The following is a 25,278-nucleotide window of genomic DNA, read 5'->3' as shown; positions in this document are numbered from 1 at the left end:
TTTATATGTGAATAAAAGCCTACATTAAATCTCTTCATCATATAAAGTGTCTATTCAGAAGACTTGGATTAAACTGCTCAGTTCATATGGTTTTCTTTATACAGTCTCTTTATGAATGATTTGAAGCATTAGAGTTTTGGGTGAATAGACCTTGAATGGAGAAAAACAGAAAACTATCAAAAATATATTCAGTTGTGTTCCAAAGACGATTGAAAGTCTTATAGGTTTGGAACAGCATGAGGGTGAGTAAATGATGACAGAATTTTTGGGTTAAGTATCCCTTTTAGTTCAGCTTCTGGCTCTTTACATTTCTCTCTCTCTCTCTCTCTCACTCTGCTAGAAATGGTGGCGCGGTTTAACGCGATGTTCCTTTTGCTGTTTCACCACAGGTGTTCTCGCCATATTGATCCCGGAGCTTGACCTCGTCATCTCTCTGGTGGGCTCCGTGAGTAGCAGCGCTCTGGCCCTCATCATTCCTCCCCTGCTTCAGATCATCACCTTCCATAATGAAGACATGAAGCCCTGGGTGATGGTCAAGGACATCGGCATCAGCCTCATTGGCCTTGTTGGCTTTGTGGCGGGGACGTACATCTCCATCCAGGAGATTGTGGCACGGAACGGCAGCAGACACAACAACACGCACCTTCAGCTCCTGTGAATGTTTGAATGTTGGTGACAGATTAAATGGAGGCCGTACAGACCCACTGAATCATTTACTCACTACAGGCTCCTTTGATTTCTGCTGAATTCCGCTTGGGATTCCTCTTACTGAATGTCCGTAGATGTCTCATGGATTTTTTATGTGGTTTTGTCTTTCAGTGTTTTCAGCACTGAAGTCTCATCGTATCGAGTTTCCCAAGTTACATTGGTTTTAAAGTCACTGTTTTAAAATCTTTTGGGTCAAACATAGCCAAATTTAAAGCGGAAAGTTATCAGAATAATCTCTGTATTGTTTATCTGTGTTGTTTACAGTGTTGAAATGAACCGATTCTCAGTAAGTATTTTTTTTTGTCATTCATTTTTGATGGTTCACAAGTACTGTTTACTCATTCAGCCTTATCAACCGTATTATAAATATATAAAAAAAAATATATATATATATATATATATATATATATATATATATATATATATATATATATATATATTTAACAGATGCCATCTGTGTTTAGTCTAGCAGAGAAATCTGTTGATATAACATTCGATTTTTTTTTCCCAACTGTTTTTCCTGATTGCAGCATTATTATTCAAAGATTCAATTTTTTCAATAACTACATATGACCTGATCTCAATCAAGTTGTGGAGTATATAATAGTTTTAAAACAAGCTCTAGATCTCATGTTTAGCACCCAAATGACTTAAAGTTCAGGCAAACCAACAGGAGAGTAATGTAGCACCAGTACGGTTGTGTTAAATGCTTATTACTGAGGTACTTGAATTGTTTTCCAGTTTATTTGCTTCATATCAATCTGCTGTATATATGTTAATGGCAGTGCCAAAGTTTTTGTTGTTGTTTTTTTTGATAATTTACTGTATCATACACTTAGTTGCACTCATTTACAGCTCTTGTAATTGCAAAACAAATCCATTTGTTTTGGATTTGTTTTTATTTTTGCCTTATTTTACATATACTGTAAGTATTTTGTCCATGCTCACCTTGTTGAAAATGAACATATTTTAAAACTTTAAACTTGGTGAAATTATGTAAAAGTGATATTTAAAAAAATGGACAGACATCATATTACTTGTTCATTTATGTGTTGATTATCAACATGAGAGTTTCATGGTCCTTAAGTTAAGTTAAATCTGCTTGCTGGTATGTGCTCTGTGGTTGAATTAAAGAACGGATAGCCTGCCGTGATGTTGATAAGTGTACTGCCTCTTCTTTTGTTGTAGGACACTGGTTTCCAACCGAGAGTATGCATGCTCCAAGGGAACTTGGAAAGATTTTGTATTTTGAAATTATGTTGAAATGCTTCCTATCTCAAGCCGTCTTTTTACAGAGTAACTGTTGGCAGTTGTTTCTGGCTGTCAAATGTGGCTTTAGTCGCACTAGTTTTAGACATTTAGAAAGAGCAACACTTCAGGAGGGGCATTTATAAAGGTAATGCTTGGTTGCTGGTTTATAAAGACAGGAAGGGGATTGCATTTGTTGAAAGCTCAGATGAATTCAACAAATGCAGTCATTCCTCCATTCTCATTGGTGCCTGTCTGTGAAGTACCAGTATGGCAATGAGGCTTTTTGTGAGGAAATATGTCTTTGCACTGAGTAATGAAAGGCAGATTTCATCACTGAATATCAGCATGGCTATGATTACCATACACGTTGGATTTGTGTGAATTTTAGCTTTGTTTATTCATTCATTTTAATTACCTTTCCTCTTTTGCGCAAACGAACGAGCTGAGAATGTTGATTTCTAATCCACGACTCTTTCATTAAACTTGCATCATGGCAAAGCCTTTGATTGGTTGGGATGATAAAGGCTGTCATCCTCAATACTGTGTCAGAAATTGCAATAATAGTGTTTTGTACTTTGACAGATGGAAAGGAAATTGCTATGGTACTAGGCTGTCATTATTTAAGAGGAAAAAATACAGTGTGGATTAAGACGAGTGTTGACCATGTTCTATAATGTAGTTCTGGGCCTCAAATGTTTTTACTTTTCTTCAGCTGTGCTCGACAACACACAAAGAACTCCCAGTATCTAGCAGTCTGTAGGATGTGAGGAAGGTCGAGTAATATGTGACTTGTGTCAAGAATCATTACAGAAATGTTTCCTGTTCAATACAAGTCAAGCTCTGTGGGTATTGTCTGTGGCATGCTGTCGATTACAGTAGGCAGTAACTTTGGATGCCTGTGGGAAAAGGCATTCCACTGAGTTTAAAAGTAAAAATGGGGGTCCATGCAGTTCTTCCATGCAATAGTGAGTATTATTAGAGGTGTCACATTATCAACTGATTTAGCTTCAAGATGCAGCTTTTACATTGAAAGTGGAAGAAATTTTATCTTTAAGATGAGTGAGACCATGACAAACCTTAATCTAATATGGAAGAGTGTTGGTACGTGACAGAAAGAGTGTTGGTACGTGACAAGAGGGCTTCCTCTCAAGGATAAAATATGATGAACAAGTCTAAGAATGTTCCACGTATGGTTGAAAATACCATAATTGGCCTAGAAAGATAACGTTCTGGGAGTCAAAACTATAAAAGAGAAGGATGCCCTCCCCTCACTGTAACACTCTGCAGCCATTCTGTGTGACTGTACGATTGCTGGCCTTGTCTTGCAAGAAAATAAACTTCATCAAAGACTATTAGAAATGTGTGTCTCTTATTCAATGATATAATTGTGTTTGCCACCACAAACATCAAGTGGAAACCCAACACAGCATTTGTTTATTGTGCAGTTTCAAGGTCTCATGCTCTCGGCAGCCAGTAATTCACCACATAAAAACATTGTGTTTGGCACAAACCATGTTTACTCTTGCAGCAAGTGAACCTCTATTTAATATAGCCTGGGTCGTGTTTTCATCTGTCTTATGTAGTTTTTCTTAATGTTATTTGAGGACCATGATACAACCGATCCACACTGGCATCTAGGTAATTTGGCTAGCTTCTGCCAAGAGAGATGAATTTTATGAGTTTTTACAAAAAAAAGTCTTGACTCATGAGAAAGTTACATAGCCTACCAGCTGCAAACGAGTTTAATAAGTAACGCTAACACCAAATAATGAAATAATATATGTTAAAGACACTTAATATAAAGTTGGACAGACTAGCACAAGTTTCAGTTACCCAGATGAGTGCACTGATATTCAGCATTGCCATAGCCAATATTTGGAAATATCTGGCTACTGATTGGCACCATTTACCAATTTTGAGTTGTAGAATACCTATTACTGTGATTTGAGCTTTCTGTGAGCTTCAGCATCTGTGTGACATTTCCCTATTTTATTCTGAAACCCTGAGGCATAAATCTACCATCTACAAGCTATATGCCCTCGCTGACCCACAAAGCTCCCTGTCAGAGATCTATACTTTACTTCTGCTGAACCTGCTTTGAATGGTTAATGATGACTGGAAGCACACTATGAAGAAAACTGCCCTGGGAAAGTGTTCATTTCTAAGGTGCGTGGACTTGTATTTATTGTTTACTCTCGAGGTTGTTGAGAGATATGTTTTGCCAAGCATGTGCTTCTCAACCACATATCAGAAAAGGTTTATTTACTTCTAAGTCCTTCCCTTCCTTTGCCCACAGTGCTGTGAATATTTCTTATATTTTCTTAGTCACAGTGATCAGATTTTATCAGGACGTATTACTATTAAACGTTGGACTGAGAATGAATGCAGAGCTCAGATTCCAATGACATTTATAGGAATGTCTACATATAAAAATGTGATTGTTTAATAAATATTTGTTCAGAAAAATGTGCAGAGTGGGGATTTCAAATAACACAGCATTCCACTTATGATTTTCAACAACCACCTTAACACGCAAAAAAAGGACGCATGGAAGTGATTTCCAATGCAACACTCTATATTCCTTTTGCATTATGAACTATGTTATTATTGTGAACTGATAAACTGCTATAACTTCCCACTTGTAATCCATTTTCTTTGTTTTAGCCAGAAACAGGCAATAATATGATTTTGTAATAATATGATATAATTTTTATCAGTTAATTTGTGTTAATATATTTGTTTAAAATAATTTAGAATACATCAAACATTATTTTTTGTAATTGAGGTATCATATAATAAAGTAATTTAATTTAGCATAACCCTCTTCCTTCAGCTACAATATGCTCTCAAATGTTATCTATCAAAATCTCAGATATCCTACATCCTCTTTAATTGAATTCATTCATAACATAGATATATTTTCTTATTAAAAAAATAATTATACCAAGTCTCTCTAAATATGGGACTTCTGTCACCTTATTAAAATTGATATAATTAAGTTAATTAAATTTTGATTAAATGATATGTACATTTAAGTTTCATTATAAACTTGAATATAACCTGAAAATCCTCTCAACATGCCTCCTAATAACTCGTTCGACATGCTCCATTAGCATTTCAAATATTCACTAATTGTTTTGTTAGATCTTTCTACAATGTAATCAAAATATTAAATATCAAATATAATGAGACACCATGATCAGGACAATAATGCTGAAATTAAAAATCACATGTTTAAAAGAAATAGCATTTCAGATTTTTTTTTAAATGTATTATATTTAAACATTAAATTTTTAGGCATTTGAATTATCTCGATTTTAAATCAAAACAAGCAATATTTTAATTTAAATCGTTTTTCGAATGAACATTATCAGAGGTTTTGCTTAGTTTTGTGGCACCATCTTTTACATTTAGGTGCCAATGAAATATTTAAATAAGAAATGATTGTGTATACGATAATGTAAACAAGAAACTCAAGTTCAAACTGTGCAAATTTAAGAATGTACATACAGCGACTCAAAATGTCCATATTTGGTATAACAAAATTTAAACAAAATGACAAAAGATGCATCATTGACTTTTGAAAAACGTTTAAATAACTTACAAATTTTAAGAATGACAGTGCTTGTCTCATTGTGCATAACTCAACAATTAAACTTGAAAATAGCAAGTACAATCCTTTTATACTCTTTTCGAAAGTTGTGGTTTAGCACCCCATATATAACACCATTTAGGCAGCTGTTGAAGTATGCCATGAAGTAGCTGGCCGTGAAGAGCCATTCTGGTATATCTTGACCCAGTCTAGGGTGGATCGCGACCGCCAGGCCTATAAGGTTCAACGGAGCCCAGCAGACAGCGAACAGCACAAACACCACAAACATGGTGAGAAAGTTCCGGAAGTCATGAGGCTTGATCTTGGGCCGACTGTCGGGCTTGACCCGTCTGCGGACCTGTATGACGAGGATCCAGATGCGCAGGTAGCAGTATGTGACGATGCCGATGGGCAGAATGAAGTGTACCACCACCACCGTAATGGTGTAAAGCGAGCTCACTGATTGGGCGAAGGTGCACGAGTAGACGCGTGGGTCGTACTTCAGAGACTCCACAAACCAATTGGGGACGATTGCCAGGACGGTCAGCGCCCAGACCAGCACCACGTAGCATACTGTATTCTTGTTGGAGAAGAGCTTGTCGTACTTAAGGCTGTGGCAGATATAGCAGTAGCGGTTGATGGCGATACCTGTGATGTTGAAAATAGAGCCGATCACGCTGAGCCCCATGAGGAAGCCACTGATTTGGCAGTGAATATCGCCAGCGATCCAGCGGTCATGGAAGATGGCCGTTAGGACGAGTGGGTAGGGGTAGATGGCTACTACCAGGTCTGCTATTGCCAAACTCACCACAAATGCATTGCCTGTAAGGACGAGAGAAAAAGATCACTGAAAACAGGGTGTACAGATATTTCGTGTGGAGTTTTCTTTTCATTCTCTTCTAGAATATCACAAATAGGCCAAGAAACAAACTCAAGCATAGAAGGAAATGTCTAGACAACACGTTGCAAATGGGCCTTCAAAAAACAGATCGCTAGCTATGAACAGTAGCTTCACGGTTATGCAAGATTCAACCTGATCTCATGAGAAAACGCAACTGGTGGCAATTTCGAATGAATTCGCACAATGTGATTTGCACAGAAACTTGCGATTTCAGTGGGGTGTCAGCAGATCATGTGAAAACAAATGAATGAGAGAATTCACCAACAATTCACCAATACAAGAGAGAGTGTTGGCAATATCATTTCCCCCTCAGAATCCTATATTCTCATTTCCACCTAATCCCCAATTCCTGCAAAAACATAGTGTGTAATTATATTTAGTTTTAGCTATTAAAAATAGCTAAGCTAGTAGTCTAACGTTCAAAAAAGTGAAATGTTTAATTTGACCATTTTTAGGTTTACTAATGTGTTCATCCATCCATTCTCCAAAACACTTGTCCTTTGTTGGGCTGTGGGTATAATGTGATGTGATGTGTAATTTAAAAGCATAAATCTCATGATTAAGAATAATACACCATAAAGTGATTTATATTCTTTCTAATCTGGATAAATATGCATTCAAAATGGCCTCAGTCATTGGATCCTGTGCAATAGGATCTTGCGTGACACTGCAATGACAGTAGAAGAGGACAATGTACACTACTTCTCGCTATAGCGCCCATTGTGGAAACACTAAAAACGCAAGGATTGTCAGTTTTTTATTTGTATAGTGTTTTTTTACAATCCATGTTGTTTTAAAGCCATGTTAGCATGTTTGTGAGTTTTGCGCACTTAACCATCTGGACCCAAAAAGCCTTAAATTCAGACTTTTTAATTGAAAAAAAACATTCCGAATAATTTGCTGCAAGGCATGATTGGCTCATGCTCAAAGTATAAGTAAGCATCTGTGAGCAAAGATAGCAGATTTCAAATTGCGTATTCATGCCACTGAGATTATTTTATCCAGGTGGTTATAGACTAATTTCAACATGCAATGACTCATTAAATCAAGCATGCAAAGTTACTTTGCATTCAAATACTTGCCTAGAGTATGTTTCAGGCCTGACTGTAATGCAATAGAGGAACCGCAGAACACCTGACTGAACTCGTGAAAAAGCTTGTAATCATACAAATCATCTCATTTAGCATTAACAGTCTTACACTAGGATGGTAAAATCTCTTGTTGGCGTCTGTTGTGCGACTGAAATTAACAGCCATGTTACCTTTCATGTGTGGATTATCATTCTTTGCACGAACTTCAAAACCCAATCTGTGTGATAAGCCCAAAACAAATAGACGTGCTTGAAATGAGTCACAAACAAACCTTATGTGCAGTAAATATCAATATTAAACTGTGTGTAGACAAATCCAGGGGTTTCAAACAATGACCTACACAGTATAATTGGATCTTGAAATGTTTGAGCAATGTCTTCATACTCCATTACACTGTAGCTCATGTAGCTAATGATGGTACACATTATAAGACCAATGATTGGCCTTTCTTCTTTAATGAAAGGATTTGCTAGTTCTGTGTAACTACATTAACAGGCTTATAAAATCTAATTAAACAATAAAAAGTTGTCCATGCCTGTAGAGCACTTTGAGCACATTCGTTTTTTATAGTTAGTGCTAGTGTGGCATCACTTATGGGGGTTGACTTTCATAATAAATTATTCAGTAATGAAATTGCTTTATTTTGAATTTCAATATCTATTTAAAAGGCACCTTTCAACACTCCAGGTACTAGATGCTCCATTAAACAAGTGCTGCTTTGACTTCTGCATCCACATCTGTGACTGGAGGCAATGAATTGAATTCTTTGAATTATCAAGCACGCCTCACATCTGCGCTAATCTCCTACGTGTCGGCAGGGCTCATACGTGAATGACGCAGTTGTTGCAAATGATGTTAACCCTCCTATGCCGGTATCATATGTAACATTTTTGACATTTTAGTTTACTTTCAGGTGTTTTCTAAATTGCTCAAACCAGAGTGCCATATCTTCTGCTTGTCAACTCAATCAATCAGCAACTAATGAGAGCAGTAGTTGTTACTTTATTGTTTCGTATTGAGGTAGAGCTTAGCTCAGTTTTCTGAACATGTTAATGGTCTTCTCCTCAGTCATCACAGTGCAGAAATTGGGGACAGGTTTGCATGATTGACTCCAGATATTCAAATCCAGTGATGAGGAAAAGTGTATGTATTTACAAAGGTGTCAAATGATATGAAGACACGATGAAGTTTTTCTGTGTTGCGCAGGTAGCACTAACACAATTACTTCACAGATCAGCTTGACTTGCTCAACAGATATCTGTGATGACAGGACACATGTAAATTAATGCCTAAAGGCTGTCATTCTGAAACAAGCTTGCAGCGTTGTTGTTCTGCGTGTTGAGTTACTGTAGGTGATCAAAGTATAGACTTTTTACTGATGGATGTGTGTGATTTTTGATGGACTGGATTGTTCTTCATATGAACTTTGCTGTCGTGAAGGTACTTTCTGTGGTCCATGTTTTCTGTTACCTGATGGAGTTTGGGTTCCTTGCCACAGTTGCCTTTTGCTTGCTTAGTTGGGGATTAAAAGACACTTCATATTCAGTAATATATCAGTTTTACTGTACTGACACTGTTGAATGAGAAAAGAAATTTGAACTGAACTGAGCTGGATGATGACACTATTGTCTTCTGTAGAGCTTCTTTACAGCTCAGATTGAATTTGTTTCATAATTGATGAATTTTGCAACATTGACCCTGTTATTGAACTGAACTGAATCAACTGACTTAAGCTGAATAACAATTCTGTTATCTTGTCTACAGTAGCTGAATTTAACTTGTTTTAAAATTTGTGAACTTTACTTTATTACACTGAACTGAATTGTGTTTCCCGTACAGCGACGTAAATCACTGTTTATCCACCATTTGAACTTGTCATTTGTCATTTGAACCACGTTAGTTCAACAATATAGGACTGTTGTTAATGGCATCATTTGCAGGTGGTGGAGTAATAACTTCTGCTAATTAATCGATGCCAGATTGCAATTAAAGGCAGGGTAGACATATTTGTTCCAGAATTTTCTTTTTGTCATGCTGGTTGAAAGTCTCTTCACATTCTGATAGCAATCACTATGTTAAGTGGTCTACAAGTATTTATATGTATATCGTCTGTGGAAGGTGTGGGACCATAAAATATTTCTATACCTCCGTGCACCTGCTCACGCAGACATCACGCGTCATCAGTGCGTTTCATGCTGTGAGTTAGACAGACGCCAGTCACCGAGCACCGCAACCGAAACAGCAACCACCTTTTACAGCTCCTCCGGAACCAACACAACGAGCTTATGCTGCATTCACGCCATAACTACTGTAATTTGGAAGAAATGGATACCAGTGACGTTATACTCGAAGCGGTTTGTTACTTAAAGGATTAGTTCACTTTTAAAAAAACTTTTGCTGATAATTTACTCACCCCCATGTTATCCAAGATGTCCATGTCTTTCTTTCTTCAGTCGAAAAGAAATTAAGGATTTTGATGAAAACATTCCAGGATTTTTCCCCATATTATGGACTTCAATGGGACCCAAACGGTTCAAGGTCCAATTGACAGTTTCAGTGCAGCTTCAAAGGGCTTTAAACGATACCAGACGATGAATAAGGGTCTTATCTAGCAAAACGATCGGTCATTTCAAAAATAAATAAAAAAGTTTAAGTTTTATAAGCACAAATGCTCGCCTTTCTCTGTTCTGTGATGCGAGTTTGTGACGTCACGTAATACACAATTACGTTGAAAAAGTCACGCTTGACGTGTTTACAAATGTGCGGAAGGAGGACCATATACACATATTCAAATGTATTTGTGTCAGTTTATTTTAATATTATTAATATTAAAAAGCCTAAAAGAAAATTTTCTTCAGGACAGAAATTTTTCAAGCGTGACCTTTTCAACGTAATTGCGTATTATGTGACGTCGCGAACGCGCATCACAGAACAGAGCAAGGCGAGCATTTGTGCTTATAAAACTTAAACTTTTTTATTTATTTTTTAAATGACCGATCGTTTTGCTAGATAAGACCCTTATTCATCGTCTGGTATCATTTAAAGCCCTTTGAAGCTGCACTGAAACTGTCATTTGAACCTTGAACTGTTTGGGTCCCATTGGAGTCCATTATATAGGGGGAAATCCTGGAATGTTTTCATCAAAAACCTTAATTTCTTTTCGACTGAAGAAAGAAAGACTTGGACATCTTGGATGACATGGGGGTGAGTAAATTATCAGCAAAAGTTTTTTTTAAAAGTGAACTAATCCTTTAAATGTATGCCTCTCAATGGCAACACTATCATCGCCTAAATAAATCTGCAGCAGTCAGGTGGTACAGGTCAGTGCTCTTTAAGCTGTTTATGTTCAATATTATTGTATTGTTATGTGCTTTGAGACATGAGGTAGTTTAACGCCGTTTCTCCTCCCGTGACGCTTTGCAGACTCTGCTGTGTTCGATCATGTGTTTTGAAGGAGGCGTGGCTTTGGAGACGCTCTGAAGGGAGGGTGGGATCGCATGCTTTCAAAGCTAACTTGCTATTGCTAGCTGCTCCGAAAATGACCAATTTATGTAACATTATTATAGTTCTACCATGACAACTCTAGTAAGAGTTTAGCATGGTAATGGATATGACATTGTTAATGTATTTGGTCTTGGTGGAATAGATCTGTTATGCTGCTGCTACTGCTGCTGAGCAAGTACTGAGCATGTAAGACATGCTACTGCTGCACAAATAGCATGTATGAAATTAGCCGTAGCAGATCTATACAGGTGGAGCTGGATCTATCAGCCTGCGCCATCTAGTGTTTCATGACAGTACTTGGTATTTAATTTACATAAACAATAAAAGGCGGTTAATTTTTAAATGATGTTATCATGCAGTATGTATGTAGTTCAGTCAGCAGCTTTCTCCACAACATAACTCCTCTGATATGCTTGCTGCTGTAGTGAACTGAGGGCTACTTCATTGTTTTTGTTCCCTGTTGTTTTTCCCTCATACTTCATACTCTGGGATTCCCTTATGCATTTATGCACATGCACACTCTTCAAAAACAGTGCTGATTGTTGACACGCTAAAATGTATTAATTGAAGAGAGCTACGAGAGCTGTAGTACCAACCGTGTAAGTTTGTGACGCTGTTCACGAATGTTCGTTGGAACTATGGTTTCGGGAAACACCAAATCGTTCAACTATGCTGGTAACGACAGAACTTGAGACCATAGTTGGCTAACAACGCTTTTGGGAAACGCACCCCTGTCTGCTATTTAAATAAAGATGACGAATTCAGTGTCACAAGAATTGAGGTCAAGAATATTTTGAATTTGTGAGCTATAAATACATTTTTGGCTATTGATGAAAATGGAAATGGGACACAAATTGAATTTGTCACTTGTGCATGACTCAGTCTGAAATGTCAGGACCTGTGATGGAATAAATAATCACATTTATCACATATTAGCTTTGATCCAGATCCACTATTTATAATGGATCTGCCCTCACTGAGCATCAAGTGGGCGAGAAAAGTACAGCTTCAGAAAATGTTGTTTTGCAGTGTACTTATGTCAAGGCTACGAAAGAAAAGAGAGAGAGAGAGAGAGAGAGAGAGAGAGAGATTCACCAATAGATCATATGAGGTGCAAATAATGTGATGGTATCTCTAAACAAACACAGACATCACATTGCAGCAAAACACTAGATATCTAATTACTGGGGGTGTGTCAGCAGTTCATGAACCCCTCTCACTGCCAACTCCAGCATTAAAATGGTGTTAATGGCTTCATATAGAGGAAACATTGACAATACAAACCACAGTTTGTTTAGTATAATTCCTTCAGGGAGTCTAATCAACAGAAATAAACATCACATAAAAGAATATTTCTGTGTGGAACTATTTAGTTATCTAAAACACTGCACGTGTTGCATTAGCCAGATAATTATAAGATCTATATGTGTCTGGTTAGCAGGTTTCTCCGTTTCAAGCTCTGTTTGAAACTTTATTTCTCATGGAAGAAAAATGAAAAAAGAAAAAGATATCATTAGAAAAGATCATCCAAAGTTTCTCACTGGTTGTATCTTTTAAAGGCCAATCATTAGTTGGTCAGACAAAATGACTGCACATTAGAAACACTTTAAGTTTAAATCTCCTAAGGAAAAGGTCAGGCTGTGCTGTGTTCATGAGATAAGACCAGTGGCCGGAGGTAGATTGAGATGTTGCAACTCACGCCACTAAAACTGAGAGTGTTAGCAAAGCAGAAGGAGGCATCCATAGAGCAGCTGATAACACCATGCTTTTGTCTTTTCAGTTTGACGCCTCATGTGATCATAATGGTCTGGAAATCATTGAAGAGTCCATTACTCTGTGTCTGATTCTTTAAAAACAAAAGAATGAGACTGATAGGCAGTTATTAATATCAGGTCAGTGAATAAATATCACCCTTTGACACAATGGGAAATGATGGTGATCACAGTTTGTTGTGCAAATTGTTGTTTGCATAATTAATTGTTTTTCGTTCATTCTCAATAAAGTTTAACAGTTAAACAGCCAAAACAATGATGAAAAGTTGTGACAATTTAGCTCGCAAGACAATTGTGCATAAATATTATTAGTATTGCATTATTATTATTAACCTATTATTGTTGTTGATGTTGGTAGTAATATTTGTAGTAGTAGTATTAAGAAGGAGTTGAAAAAGATGAATTAATAATAATTGACTCAGCTGGAAAACATTTATTATTATTAAGAAGAAGAAGAACATTAAAAAGATGAAAAATAATAACTGCAGGGGAAAAAACAGCCATTTGGTTTGCTAGTCTTACTGGTCAGACTGCTCTGTTGTCTTGTCTTAGAGGGATTTTAGGCATTTTTATTAGTTGGTCAGGTTTAAAGACCAGCATAGGTGATAATAATAAATATTCATAATGTTGTTGTTTTTTTGTTTTTTTTAGACTAATGCTTATTTATTTGCAACTCTATCGGAAATAAAACCATTTTAAAAATTCTTGATCAATCAGAGATATCAGTCGATCTAATGTTACCTCAGAAGCTTATTGCCAATAAAACACAAATAAATAAACTGTCAACATGATAGAGATGAAGACATTTACCTGCCTTCCTGAGCTTTCTGTTTCTGAAGACTGATACAATGACCAACAGGTTGCCCAGAACATCTACTATAATAGTAGTGATCAGAACACTGGAGAGTAAAGTCACCACCCAGGGGAAAGAGAGGTACTTGCTGTCCCGATTTCCTGTCGAAATGTTTCTCAAAGGGGCGTCCGTTCCCTCCACCATCCTCAATTCATCATTACAGGGCAGCGGTGAGGGGTCCAGTCCTCCGTGCCACGGGTATCTTCCGCGCAACGGGCGCATCCAGACACCGAGCTGCTGCGGGTAGTGCTCCAGTTCAGTTGTGCGCTCTTACAGCTGCCATAAAAATATTTCGAGTTGATAAAATGGAAAGCAGTTATAAATTCGTGAATCAAAGAAAATAGTACCGTGTCAAATAAACATGCGGTGATTCAGACTCGTTTTTAGACAATCCCGCTTGACAAGAGGTACATTTGTAATCCAGCGTCTCTTCGGTAGATCATGACAACTTATGAAGCGCGCTGTGCTTGTCAAGATGCCCATTCATAAATCTGATTTATGTGCACATGAAATACAAGTCGTGTTCATTCATTCATTTCTTAACCGTGCGTCCCTCATTCACAATGCTGCTTCCAAAGTCGCCAAGAAAAAAAGGCTAATAAATAAAAACAAACTTCAAAAGTTATCACATCGTCAGACGCAGTTGGAGATCCAGAGACCTGTCTCATTTATATCCGCATGTGTTCTGACTTGTGTTGCCTTCGTGTGAAGCTGGATGCTGCTGAGGATGCTCGTGCTGATCATGTGAGGGCAGCTGGTGACACCAGCCTGGAGAGCGCAGTTAAAGCTCTGTCGTATCCCAATTAGCAGGTGTACACGAGAGAATACTATAACCACAATGCGATTTATGTGGGGAGGGGTCGGTCTGACCCTTAAAGCTGCCCTATAAATGTTGAGAAAGCGCAAAATGGGGCATCGGACGGCATGCCATGACTTTCTCTGGCACTTGCCGGTGCCGCGGCATCTGGATCACATCCGAATATTTAAACATATCCGCGCGCTGCCAAAGAAAACAGCGCTCATGGAAACTATATCTGAAGCAACTTCACAAACAGTGTTTTCAACCTCAATGTATTGAAATTTCTGAGTTGCAAACATCAAATAGGCTAATAACAAAAGTGCTGGGGTAAAAGTGTATCGTCTGGAAATGACCACTGTTAATGCTGCCGCAATCTATGCTGCACGACATGATAGAAAGTCTAAATCGCGGCAACTCTCAGCGGGACTTCTGATGGCATCTCCAGCTGCAGGGATGGCACCTGCCGGTAAAGAGGCATCTCCAGCTGCCAGTCAATCAAGTGTCGTGTGTGACGATGACAACTTCTGAATCATTATCACAGTTATGTTTCTGTATATTTTACGAATTGGCCAATTCGTGTGAATTCATACGAATGACCTACCCCTGACCCCGCCCCTAAACCTACCCATCACGTGGGTTTAGACAAATCGTACAAATTCGTACGAGCTAGGTCGTACGAATTAGTACGAATTAGCCAACTTTTTATCATTCGTACGAATTCGTACGAATTGGTCGTGAGATAGCGTTGGATGAAAGTAATAAAGCACGTATTATACATGTAGCCTGATTTTATTATTTTATTTTTTATTTTTAATGCAGTGTATTAAACAGTAGATTTGGAATGCTATTCTCAGTGTTTAACGCATTATCATTATAGGGGATCTACATTAAAGGAGAACTCCGGTCAATTTTAACATTGAGCTCATTTTTTTTGTAAATTTGGAGTGCTGTCAATACAGAGAACAACGACAAAAATCGGTGTTGCCTACACCGTGTTATCCTCTTTGACCGCGCAAACTCGACAATCGATTACTATGGACTTCGAACCGAAAACAGGAAGTAAATACAGGTATGTGCGCTGGCTGAAATAACATAATTTTTATTCATATCTTGCACATCTACTGCAGTCAGATTCACCCGTGTTCACTCTGAAGGAATCACTCACATTAGCTGTGCACTTGTAATGACACATCAAGGATGTTAAGAGGCTAAAAGCAGGTTCAAAACTTGCCCCATTGAAGTCAACAGGGTGCAAATTTTAAAAAGAGGATAACTCGGTGTAGGCAACACCGATTTTTGTCGTTGTTCTATACTGACAGCACTCCAAATTTACAAAAAAATGAGCTCAATGTTAAAATTGACCGGAGTTCTCCTTTAAAGGTTGGGAAGGTAAGAATTGTCTAAAGAACTTTTTTTCAAATTGGCTTAAACTGTCTTTATATACCAATACATAATTAAAATGTAAGTACTTTGAAAAAGAGAGTATAAAAATTGAGTGACTAGTGTATTTAATCTTCAAAAAACACAGCTCATTAATTCCTACCGGGACGAAACGAGTGATTGGCTTGCGCGACTGTCACTCTCCGTTGCCATGACTACCGCCGCTATTACTGGCTGATTTTAAGTGGGAGTGAATGGAATTAATGAGCTGTGTTTATTGAAGATTAAATACACTAGAGTCACTCAATTTTGTATACTCTCTATTTCAGAGTACTTTCATTTTAATTATGTATTGGTATATAAAGACAGTTTAAACAAATTTGAATAAAAGATTTTTTAGACAATTCTGACCTACCCTACCTTTAATGCTTACTGTAGCCTATTGTAGCAACTCATAATATTGAAACTACAAAAATTAACTATATATATAGGCCTATATATATATGTATGCCTATATATGCCTATATATATATATATATATATATATATATATATATATATATATATATATATATATATATATATATATATATATATATTACGTTGTTCCCTATAAAAACTATTATTTTCAATGGGGAAAAATGTATCATAATTGTGCCATCATTTTGAATATTTATGTCATAACAATGACTTCATATTTTTGACATTATGCCATAATTGGTCATAATTTTGACTTTTTATGCCATAATTGTGTCTTAGCATGTCATTAGTTTGACTTTCTATGTCATAATTTAAACTATGTCATAATTAGGATTTACCAAAGCATGGACACAAAACAGGACACAACTTTAGCAAAAGCAGTGCCATTCCTTGCTTTATTTCATTGACTTTTTACATTTCATGAATGCAAAAATCATCCAGCGATTGTTCCATTACAACGGTGTCATTTAAAAAAAAAAAAAAAAAAAAAAAAAAAAAAAAAAAATATATATATATATATATATATATATATATATATATATATATATATATATATATATATATATATATATATACATATATATATAGTGTGTGTGTGTGTCTATTTTTTTTTTCTTTGTGTTTCCTCTATGTATCAGATCAAATCTACTAGATTGGAATTATATAAAGAAGATCAATAAGACCATACTTTCACTACTTTGCATTTTCACGCCTTTTTTGTTTTGTTTTGTTTGTTTCTTTATTGGTTTCCTCTTTTACTATGCATTTATTTTTTATTTTTTGTAAGTTGGATTATTTAGTTACACTTTATTTTGATGGCCCACTTTAGACATTCTAACTATAACTAACTTTGCAACTACATGTCAACTAACTCTTATTAAAGTAGAGTATTCGTAGACCATAGTAGATTCTTAGTTTAGGGGTTTGGGTCAGTAGAATAAGTTGACATAAAGTTGCAAAGTTGCTTATAGTCAGTAGAGTGTCTGTTGGAGGAGCATCACAATAAAGTTAGTAGATATTAAGCAGACAGTACTAAAACTCTAATAAGAGTTAGTTGACATGTAGTTGCAGTTATTAGAGTGTCTAAAGTGGACATTCGAAATAAAGTGTTGCTGTGTTACTTATTATTTGTCTGGTATTTGTATTCTCCAGCCCTATATTTGCTTTGGTGTATCTGTTTGTATTGTTTTGGTTAAAAAAAAAAAAAAAACTCCGGTGAGGGCTTTATGGCTCATAATAAGCTGTCAGTAATGGTGCATTTTCTGATATATTCCACCGCTTCATCATCTGTCAGTCTGCCAGGTCCATAAATATTTTATCCTTTAGGTTGTCATTCATGGTTGGTTTATTGATAAGTTTATGACAGAGCATACTAGTGTCAAGGCATGTAGGAGTATACACTCTAACTTACTTCATATTATGATTCTGTGTTGAAGATAAAATGTTCATTTTTATTTTTCAGAATAAAATGTGAATTTTTTTATGAAACTACAGTAAGTACAACCATGATGCCATGTACAGCAGATTGAACACCATCTATCAATTTCCAAATCTGAGATAAGTATTATTTCCCTAACATATGGTCTGTCTCTGGCACCTTCATACTCTGGCACCGTATTTAACAGCGAATATTACCCATAAGACTGTTTATCATGCTACGTGAGTGTGCAGGGCACACACAGGGTATCCCTTTAAAAGCATGACCAGCATGATCGCTGCTTCATACCAGTATGTGTGTGTGTGAGTGAAATGGTGTTTTTTTATGGATGTTGACTGGCATCTGAATAATGCTCAATGGCAGGGCTGATTACAGACATTTGGGCCACAGCCGAGTTCACAAAAGGTTTGTATGAGGCGACCCTTTAATGCTAATGTTCATCTTGGATGAGCTTCTGCTGTGAATCGCACAGTCTCTTGATCAGTTTTGTACTGAACATTAAGGGGACGGTGCGAACAGCTGCACACTGTTGTTGATAATCTTTTCACAGCGTCTAATTGTGGACATTAAAGTCACCATGAAATCAAATTAGACAATTCTTATCTTTTATGGAATGTTGCTGTATTGTCCTTGCACATCTTTTTTTAATTCATGTGCTGTCATAGTCTATTAAAATAACTTCCCCTCCCTCTTGCAATCTATTGTGTATTCTGGCGCGAGGGCGGGACAACCTGTCACTCACATAGATCGACCAATAACAAACCACAACCATCCAATCAATTCCCCAGGGACAAGATAAAGAAAGAAAAAAAAAAGACTTTTTTTTTTGTTCGAGAAGTCATTTCACTTGAATAACACGTTCAAGATGAGTTATGGTAGGCTACTCAGTATTTTTATTAGTTGACACTTATTTCCGAAACCCTAAAGGCTCTTTAGCCATGAGGAAATTCCTCTGCCTCAAGAAGACAGAAGTATACATTATGGGACTGCTCCACTTTCACTCGTACATAAATCTTGTGAAATTGCTGAGTTACAGTAGTTGTTGTGAAGCCCACGGCAAGCTGAGTCGCAGCTCCTCTGAGTGTTGATCGCTTATGTTCTTCCATTATACTAAACATAGTAACAGGGGCCCTCTGCGAAGGGGTGTGGGGGGTGCTACGCCCCTGTACTAAACACATTTATTCTATGTTAGTCTAGATGGGATGTACCCAAAAAGTGAAAGTGAGGAGCATTTATGGGTACAAGTTGGTAACCGGCCTACTTTACATATTTCAAGGGTGCTGAATCCAAAAAAACTGGTTCCCAAGCAAAATTTTGAGTTTTTGACCTTCTAATTTGCATATCAGAATGGCCGCCAAATTGCCTATCTTGCTCAGTCGTTGGACCATTTTCCCCAAGTTTTTTTGTAAGCAGGCAATCAAGATGAGGAAATTAAGTTTCTAGATCGATAGTCAAGGGTCAGAGCAAAGATATAATGGAGGCTCACTGCCTTTTTTATGTATATATATATCTAAAATACCAACTTTTAAGGTGAAATTAAGCATTATTTGTGTCATTTTTCATTGACATACGTATTCAATCAATATCACTCTTAAATGTTCCCAGTGTATATATGATATGTGATGTATTCCATATTACGTAATAACTAAGAAAAACACCATTGCAAGTTGTCTGAGATTTCATTTTTTATGCAAATTAAGGCGAGACACTACAGGTGAATAGGGTAAAATTTTTAACTAGCAGATATCACCATGAAACTTTCACAGTTGATTACCTACATTAAGATGAGAAAAAAAAATGTATTACAAGTTTTCTGTAATTTAATGTTTAAATATGCAAATTAGGCAATATCTAATCAAATGTGCACTAATTTGCATATATTTAAAAAAACGAAATCTGAGTATTGGATAAAGCCAGGTTAAATTTTTTTTTTTCATTGTGTTCGCATATTAGATGGGATCTCATCCACTCCAGTCTTCACTCTTCAGTGTCACATGATCCTTCAGAAATCATTCTAATACGATGATTTAACTCTCAAGAAACATTTATTATCATCAATGTTAAAAAATAGTTGTGCAGCTTAATATTGTTTTGCAGAAACGGTCAAACATTTTATTCAGGATTCTGTGATTAAATAGAAAGTTGAAAAGAACTTCAATAGAAATATTTTATAACATTATAAATGTCTTAATTGTTACTTTTGATCAATTGATCAATGCATTCTTGCTGAATATTAGTTTAAAAAAATAAATAATCAAACTGACTCCAAACTTTTTGAATCCTTAAGTAATAATATGTGACCCTGGACCACTAAACCAGTCACCATGGGTATTTTTTTTTAAATTGTGATGTATACACCACCTGAAAGCTGAATACATATGCTTTCCATTGATGTATGGCTTATTAGGATAGGACAATATTTGGTCAAAATACAACTATTTGAAAATCTAAATAAAAAAAATGGAGAAATTGAGAAAGTTGTCCATTTATGTTTGCTATTGTGCTGCATTCACTCACAAAAATAAATGTTTTATATATTTATGGTAGGAAATTTACAAAATATCTTTCATGGAACATGATCTTTACTTGATATCCTAATGATTTTTGGCATAAAAGAAAAATCAAATTTGACCCATACAATGTATTGTTGGCTATTGCCACAAATATACCTGTGTGACTTGTGACTGGTTTTGTGATCCTGGGTCACATATAGTAAATTCAAATACAACACAGTGCATTCTGTATATTAAACATAATTTTATTTAATATAGTTCATAGTATCTTCTACAGAGATGGGAAATGGCAAAGACAACACAGATTCTCTCACAGAGGAACTCATTTTAAACATGGGGTTCAACCCACATTGAATTTTCAAAATATAAAAAGAAAAAGAAAAAAATCCATTCCTACATACCACACCCACTGCACAAACATCCGGCAGATCAGAATAACAAATACTTGCAACAGCTGCCATTAATATGTCCATCAACACTGCACTATGTCATTTGAAACATTACAGACTAAACACTACAGTCAGTGAGGGAAGGAAGCGGTTTCATTGAGCACATGCAATACAATTTGATGACACATGCACCGGTCTGATAAACAAATCTCCAAAGCCTTTCACATTCAGGTCATCTTTGCATCCAATAAGATGTGCTGTGGTGGGATTCCCTATTCATAACTTCTCAACAAACAAACAAAAAAATGTAATAATAGTTGAACACTAAAGATGATATCACTGTTATGAACACAGATCATAGACAGAAGCGCTTTAGAATATAAAATGCAGCTGTTGTTTGTGATGCACACGCACACATTTCTTCAATCAATCCAATTTCTTTCATACTTTGGCAGTATTTTTGATCTTTTTAATGATTTGTAAGCATTATGACAGTCAAGAAGCATAATCGAGCCATACAATGCTGCATAGGGATTTCTTATGGCCTTGTTTGAATACCTTGGATCACTGGGAACTCTTAAAACTGAAAACATCTGCAGTATGAGAAGCTAAAGCCAGCGCATAGTTCACATGTAAAATTACTATTCACCAAACACAGCAATTCATACACATCTTAACAGAACAGCCAAATTTCCTAACAACCAGTGACACGTCAACTTGCGGGGGAACTATATTTGATATTTCATGAACATACATGTAATATTTCACATTGTGTTCTAAATTTTTGATCCAGCAGGGAACCAGCCTCTGCTTCAGTCGACTGTACAATTCAATGTAACCACTAATCTACTGTTTTGTTGTAGTGAGATGTGCTTCTATATACCCTGCATCAATAAACACGTTTACACTATGGCACGCTTGAAAATGATTCCAATTTCATAGCACACTGGTTTTTGTCCTCAAAGAACACCACACCTCGTTTTTTTTTGTACAGGAAGTTCTCAGTACTCAGCAAGTTTACAGGAATAATCATTCGTCCCACAGCTGGCATCCAATCTGATAATGACATGCAATCATTTAACAAATGTGCTAATACCAATATAGTTTTCCCAACCAAACCCGGACGGGGTGCGATTGAACTCGCAATAACAGATAAGGGCGTATTATCTCTAGACACTACTGACAGCATTTACAGTATAACACACTGTAGACTTTTTTAGGTCATGCATTAATTCTACAGATTGGTAAAGGGCAAAACAATGAGAAAAGTCGCATTTCACACAGATGTATTTGTTTTCCCTGAAAGTGACCATTAATACTGATAGTGCTTCTGTGGCTTTTAGCCAGTGAGCTTCATATACTATATGCACGAGACAACCTTCCCCTCTATAATCATACGGGACCTTTGATCCATCGCAGACTCCTCTTTTTGTAGCCTAGAACATGACCTCCTCACAGCTGCCGTAGTCACTCTCCACCGTGTCTGAGCCAGTATAACTACGAGCGGTCCTTCTAGTGGATCCGCCGCTGTCCGCATAGGAAGGCTGTGCCACGCTCAAACGCACACTGAGCCTCTTATGGCTGCTGGAGACGTTGTCCAGGCTGCGAGCGTGCTGGGTAGGGTAGTAGCTTATGGCCGTGTACTCGTTAGGGCACTGAGAGCTGGGCAGCGGCAGCCCGTCCGGCCCCAAGAAGTCATCTAAGTTCTGGTTGCTGTAACAAGGGGGCAACGGAGCACGGCGGTCGGCCCGGTCCAGCGGGAAAGGGAAGCCTCCGAAACGAGAGTTCCTGCGCGACTCTGTGGAAGTAGATGAGTAGGTGCTTTCCACAATGTCAAACTGGGGGAACGCTTGAACGGAGGGTCGGCCATAGTAGTCTGGATCAGCTGGATACACTGTGAATGAGAATTATTATAAATTGTTTACTTGTTCTTTTTGGTATGGTTTGCACAGATTTGATGATTAGTTCTACAAGCAGTAGATGAGTTCGGTCTATGTCGATTAGTCGGACCACATGACTGTTGCACTTGTGTTCTAGTAATTCAAATTCTGTCTCAAACATTATTTTCATGATATGGTCGATTGACAATAAATGGCCTTGTCTGAAAGTTTGGGGTAGGTTTAATAAAACTTGTAACTTTGTAAAACTTACAAATAAAATCAGTAATATTAAATGCTACAAGTGAATTTAGGCATCACAACATTATACTGTACAGTATGAGATCTGCTAATCTGATTATGTTAGCAATTTACAGTTAAGTTATTAAATTATGTTTTCAAAGATTCACTTTTAGTGAGAGTTCGATGATGGCAATGGTAATCTAAATGTATAAACAGGGTAACTAAGCATGCACAATTAAACATACAAAATATGAGCCAATATTAATCCAATATTGACCATATTAAGAAATCTCCACTATCAGCTGATACACCAATATTTTGTGCATCAATTCGCCTTATTCACCTGGCGGCCATTTTGAAAACTCGAACGCCGTTGAGGGGTACACAAACCCGGAAGTTTGACTCCGACGCATACGATCTTCTATGGAAGATTCAGCAGCTCCAGACATATAATAAAACTAACCTTAAAATTACGACCAGGATGCCTTCTGATGTGTATTATCCATTGTCGAGGCTATAGCACGTTAGTTGGCTAGAAAAAAAGAGCTATAGAGAGTATTTTGCTAAATATGTGTAGGCCTACTATATTACATATTTATTATATTTGTACTTATATCATTAAATAAAGTTGTTATTATAATAAAAAAACGCATTATATTTAATTTGAGTTATTTTAACCTTAAATAATACTGCCAGCTGATATGTCTCTCTGTATGTTTACAGCATTAGGGGAGTTGTTTTTTTCTTTAGAAAATGTAATGCCTATCTTGAATACCTAATATTTATCCAAATGAGTCAATATTAAATCAAATCACACTAATTGAATTGAATTGAAATAATAAAAAAGTGTAGCTTACCAGAAATTGTAGGCTACCATGTAAACATTGTAACATGTTGTCACTAAACCTAATAAAATTCAGTTTAGTTACTAAAAATGTTTTGACAATCCCAACACACTTATTGTAATGCAATATATTTTTTTTACATTGGGGAACACAGCCGTGAGGCGCCATTGCACTGAGATAAATCGCGTTGTGAGAACTCCCGGAAGTGGTCAGTGTACCCCTCAGGCTCGGTGGAACGTTCGAGGTGAATAAGGCGAATAATGGCAAGAGCAGAAAATTCCTCTCCCTGCTGTGTGGCGTTCATTCACTTGAGTCTTCCACTATATGCCAGTGGGATGTGACAGTTTTTTTTGCACTGCTTATAACAGTTATGACAATCTACAGTGTTAAAGGGATAGTTCACTTTGAAATTAAATTTTGGTATGTTTTAGCTTACCTCAAGGACATCCAAGATGTAGGTGTCTTTTTTTCCGCAGTAGTTTCAATTTTGATATTTTTAGGTCAAACCGTTCTTGTCTGACAGTCATTTAATGCAGGTCTATGGTCACTGTCTCAAAGAGCATGCACAGAGTCCAAATTAAAACAATTACCCATTGTCCAAATTAAAGGAGAACTCCGGTCAATTTTAACATTGAGCTCATTTTTTTGTACATTTGGAGTGCTGTCAATACAGAGAACAACGACAAAAATTACAAGTGCACAGAAAATGTGAGTGATTCCTTCAGAGTGAACACGAGTGAATCTGACTGCAGTAGATGTGAAAGATATGAATAAAAACGATGTTATTTAAGCCAGCGCAAATACCTGTGTTTACATCCTGTTTTCGGTCGAAGTCCATAGTCGATTGCCGAGTTCACGCGCATAGGTTTAGTTACCTATGATCACGCGCGTGAACTCGGCAATCGACTACTTTGGACTTCAACCGAAAACAGGATGTAAACACAGGTATGTGCGCTGGCTTAAATAACATTGTTTTTATACATTTCTTTCACATCTACTGCAGTCAGATTCACTCCTGATCACTCTGAAGGAATCACTCACATTTTCTGTGCACTTGTAATGACACATCAAGGATGTTAGGAGGCTAAAAGCAGGTTTAGTACTTGCCCCATTAAAGTCAACAGGGTGCAAATTTTAAAAATAGAATAACTCGGTGTAGGCAACACCGATTTTTGTCGTTGTTCTCTGTATTGACAGCACTCCAAATGTACAAAATAATTAGTTCAATGTTAAAATTGAACGGAGTTCTCCTTTAAACAATTCCCCATCGTAAGTACACATTGATGGCCTAAGACACGAAACGAGCGGTTTGTGTGAGAAAACAGTATTTATATCGTTTTTAGCTCTTATACACAGACACGTCCAAGTGATCTGAGGGCGCGTGTAACGGAGACCTGCATCAGACTGACAGACAAGAACAGTTCGACCTAAAAATATAAAAATTGAAACTACTGCAGAAAAAAAAACACCTACATCTTGGATGCCCTTGAGGTAGGCTAAAACATACCAAAATTTAATTTCAAAGTGAACTATCTCTTTAAATTCACACACCATCAACGCAGTAGTGGATGTGGCAGAAACAGCAGAGACACATTGTACAGTGTATATATATATATATATATATATATATATATATGTACAG

At 36.8% G+C, this 25,278-nt stretch overlaps 3 protein-coding genes across 3 annotated transcripts in view; 1 reads left to right on the top strand and 2 right to left on the bottom strand.

Moving 5' to 3' along the window:
- The window catches only part of slc36a1 (solute carrier family 36 member 1), a 53,632-nt gene extending 52,560 nt beyond the window's left edge, over positions 1-1,072 (top strand). Inside the window, exon 12 of the mRNA XM_081383576.1 lies at positions 390-1,072. Within this exon, the coding sequence (XP_081239702.1) occupies positions 390-658 (269 nt within the window). The 3' untranslated portion in view covers positions 659-1,072. The remainder of the gene's footprint in view (positions 1-389) is intronic.
- A 4,531-nt stretch (positions 1,073-5,603) lies between these two features.
- On the bottom strand, positions 5,604-13,816 carry mtnr1al (melatonin receptor type 1A like; the record flags this gene model as incomplete). Its single annotated transcript, XM_081382174.1, has 2 exons — positions 5,604-6,373; positions 13,630-13,816. 2 exons carry the CDS (start codon positions 13,814-13,816, stop codon positions 5,604-5,606), a joined length of 957 nt encoding a protein of 318 aa, XP_081238300.1.
- Positions 13,817-20,508: 6,692 nt separating this feature from the next.
- The window catches only part of fat2 (FAT atypical cadherin 2), a 49,778-nt gene continuing 45,008 nt past the window's right edge, over positions 20,509-25,278 (bottom strand). Inside the window, exon 24 of the mRNA XM_081383575.1 lies at positions 20,509-22,565. Coding sequence (XP_081239701.1) covers positions 22,108-22,565 — 458 coding nt within the window. The 3' untranslated portion in view covers positions 20,509-22,107. The remainder of the gene's footprint in view (positions 22,566-25,278) is intronic.

Source organism: Scardinius erythrophthalmus (genome assembly GCF_964197995.2).
Source record: "Scardinius erythrophthalmus genome assembly, chromosome: 13".
Lineage (NCBI taxonomy): Eukaryota > Metazoa > Chordata > Actinopteri > Cypriniformes > Leuciscidae > Scardinius > Scardinius erythrophthalmus.
The sequence above is the reverse complement of the archived record's forward strand: the minus strand, read 5'-3'. Positions and strand labels throughout refer to the sequence as shown.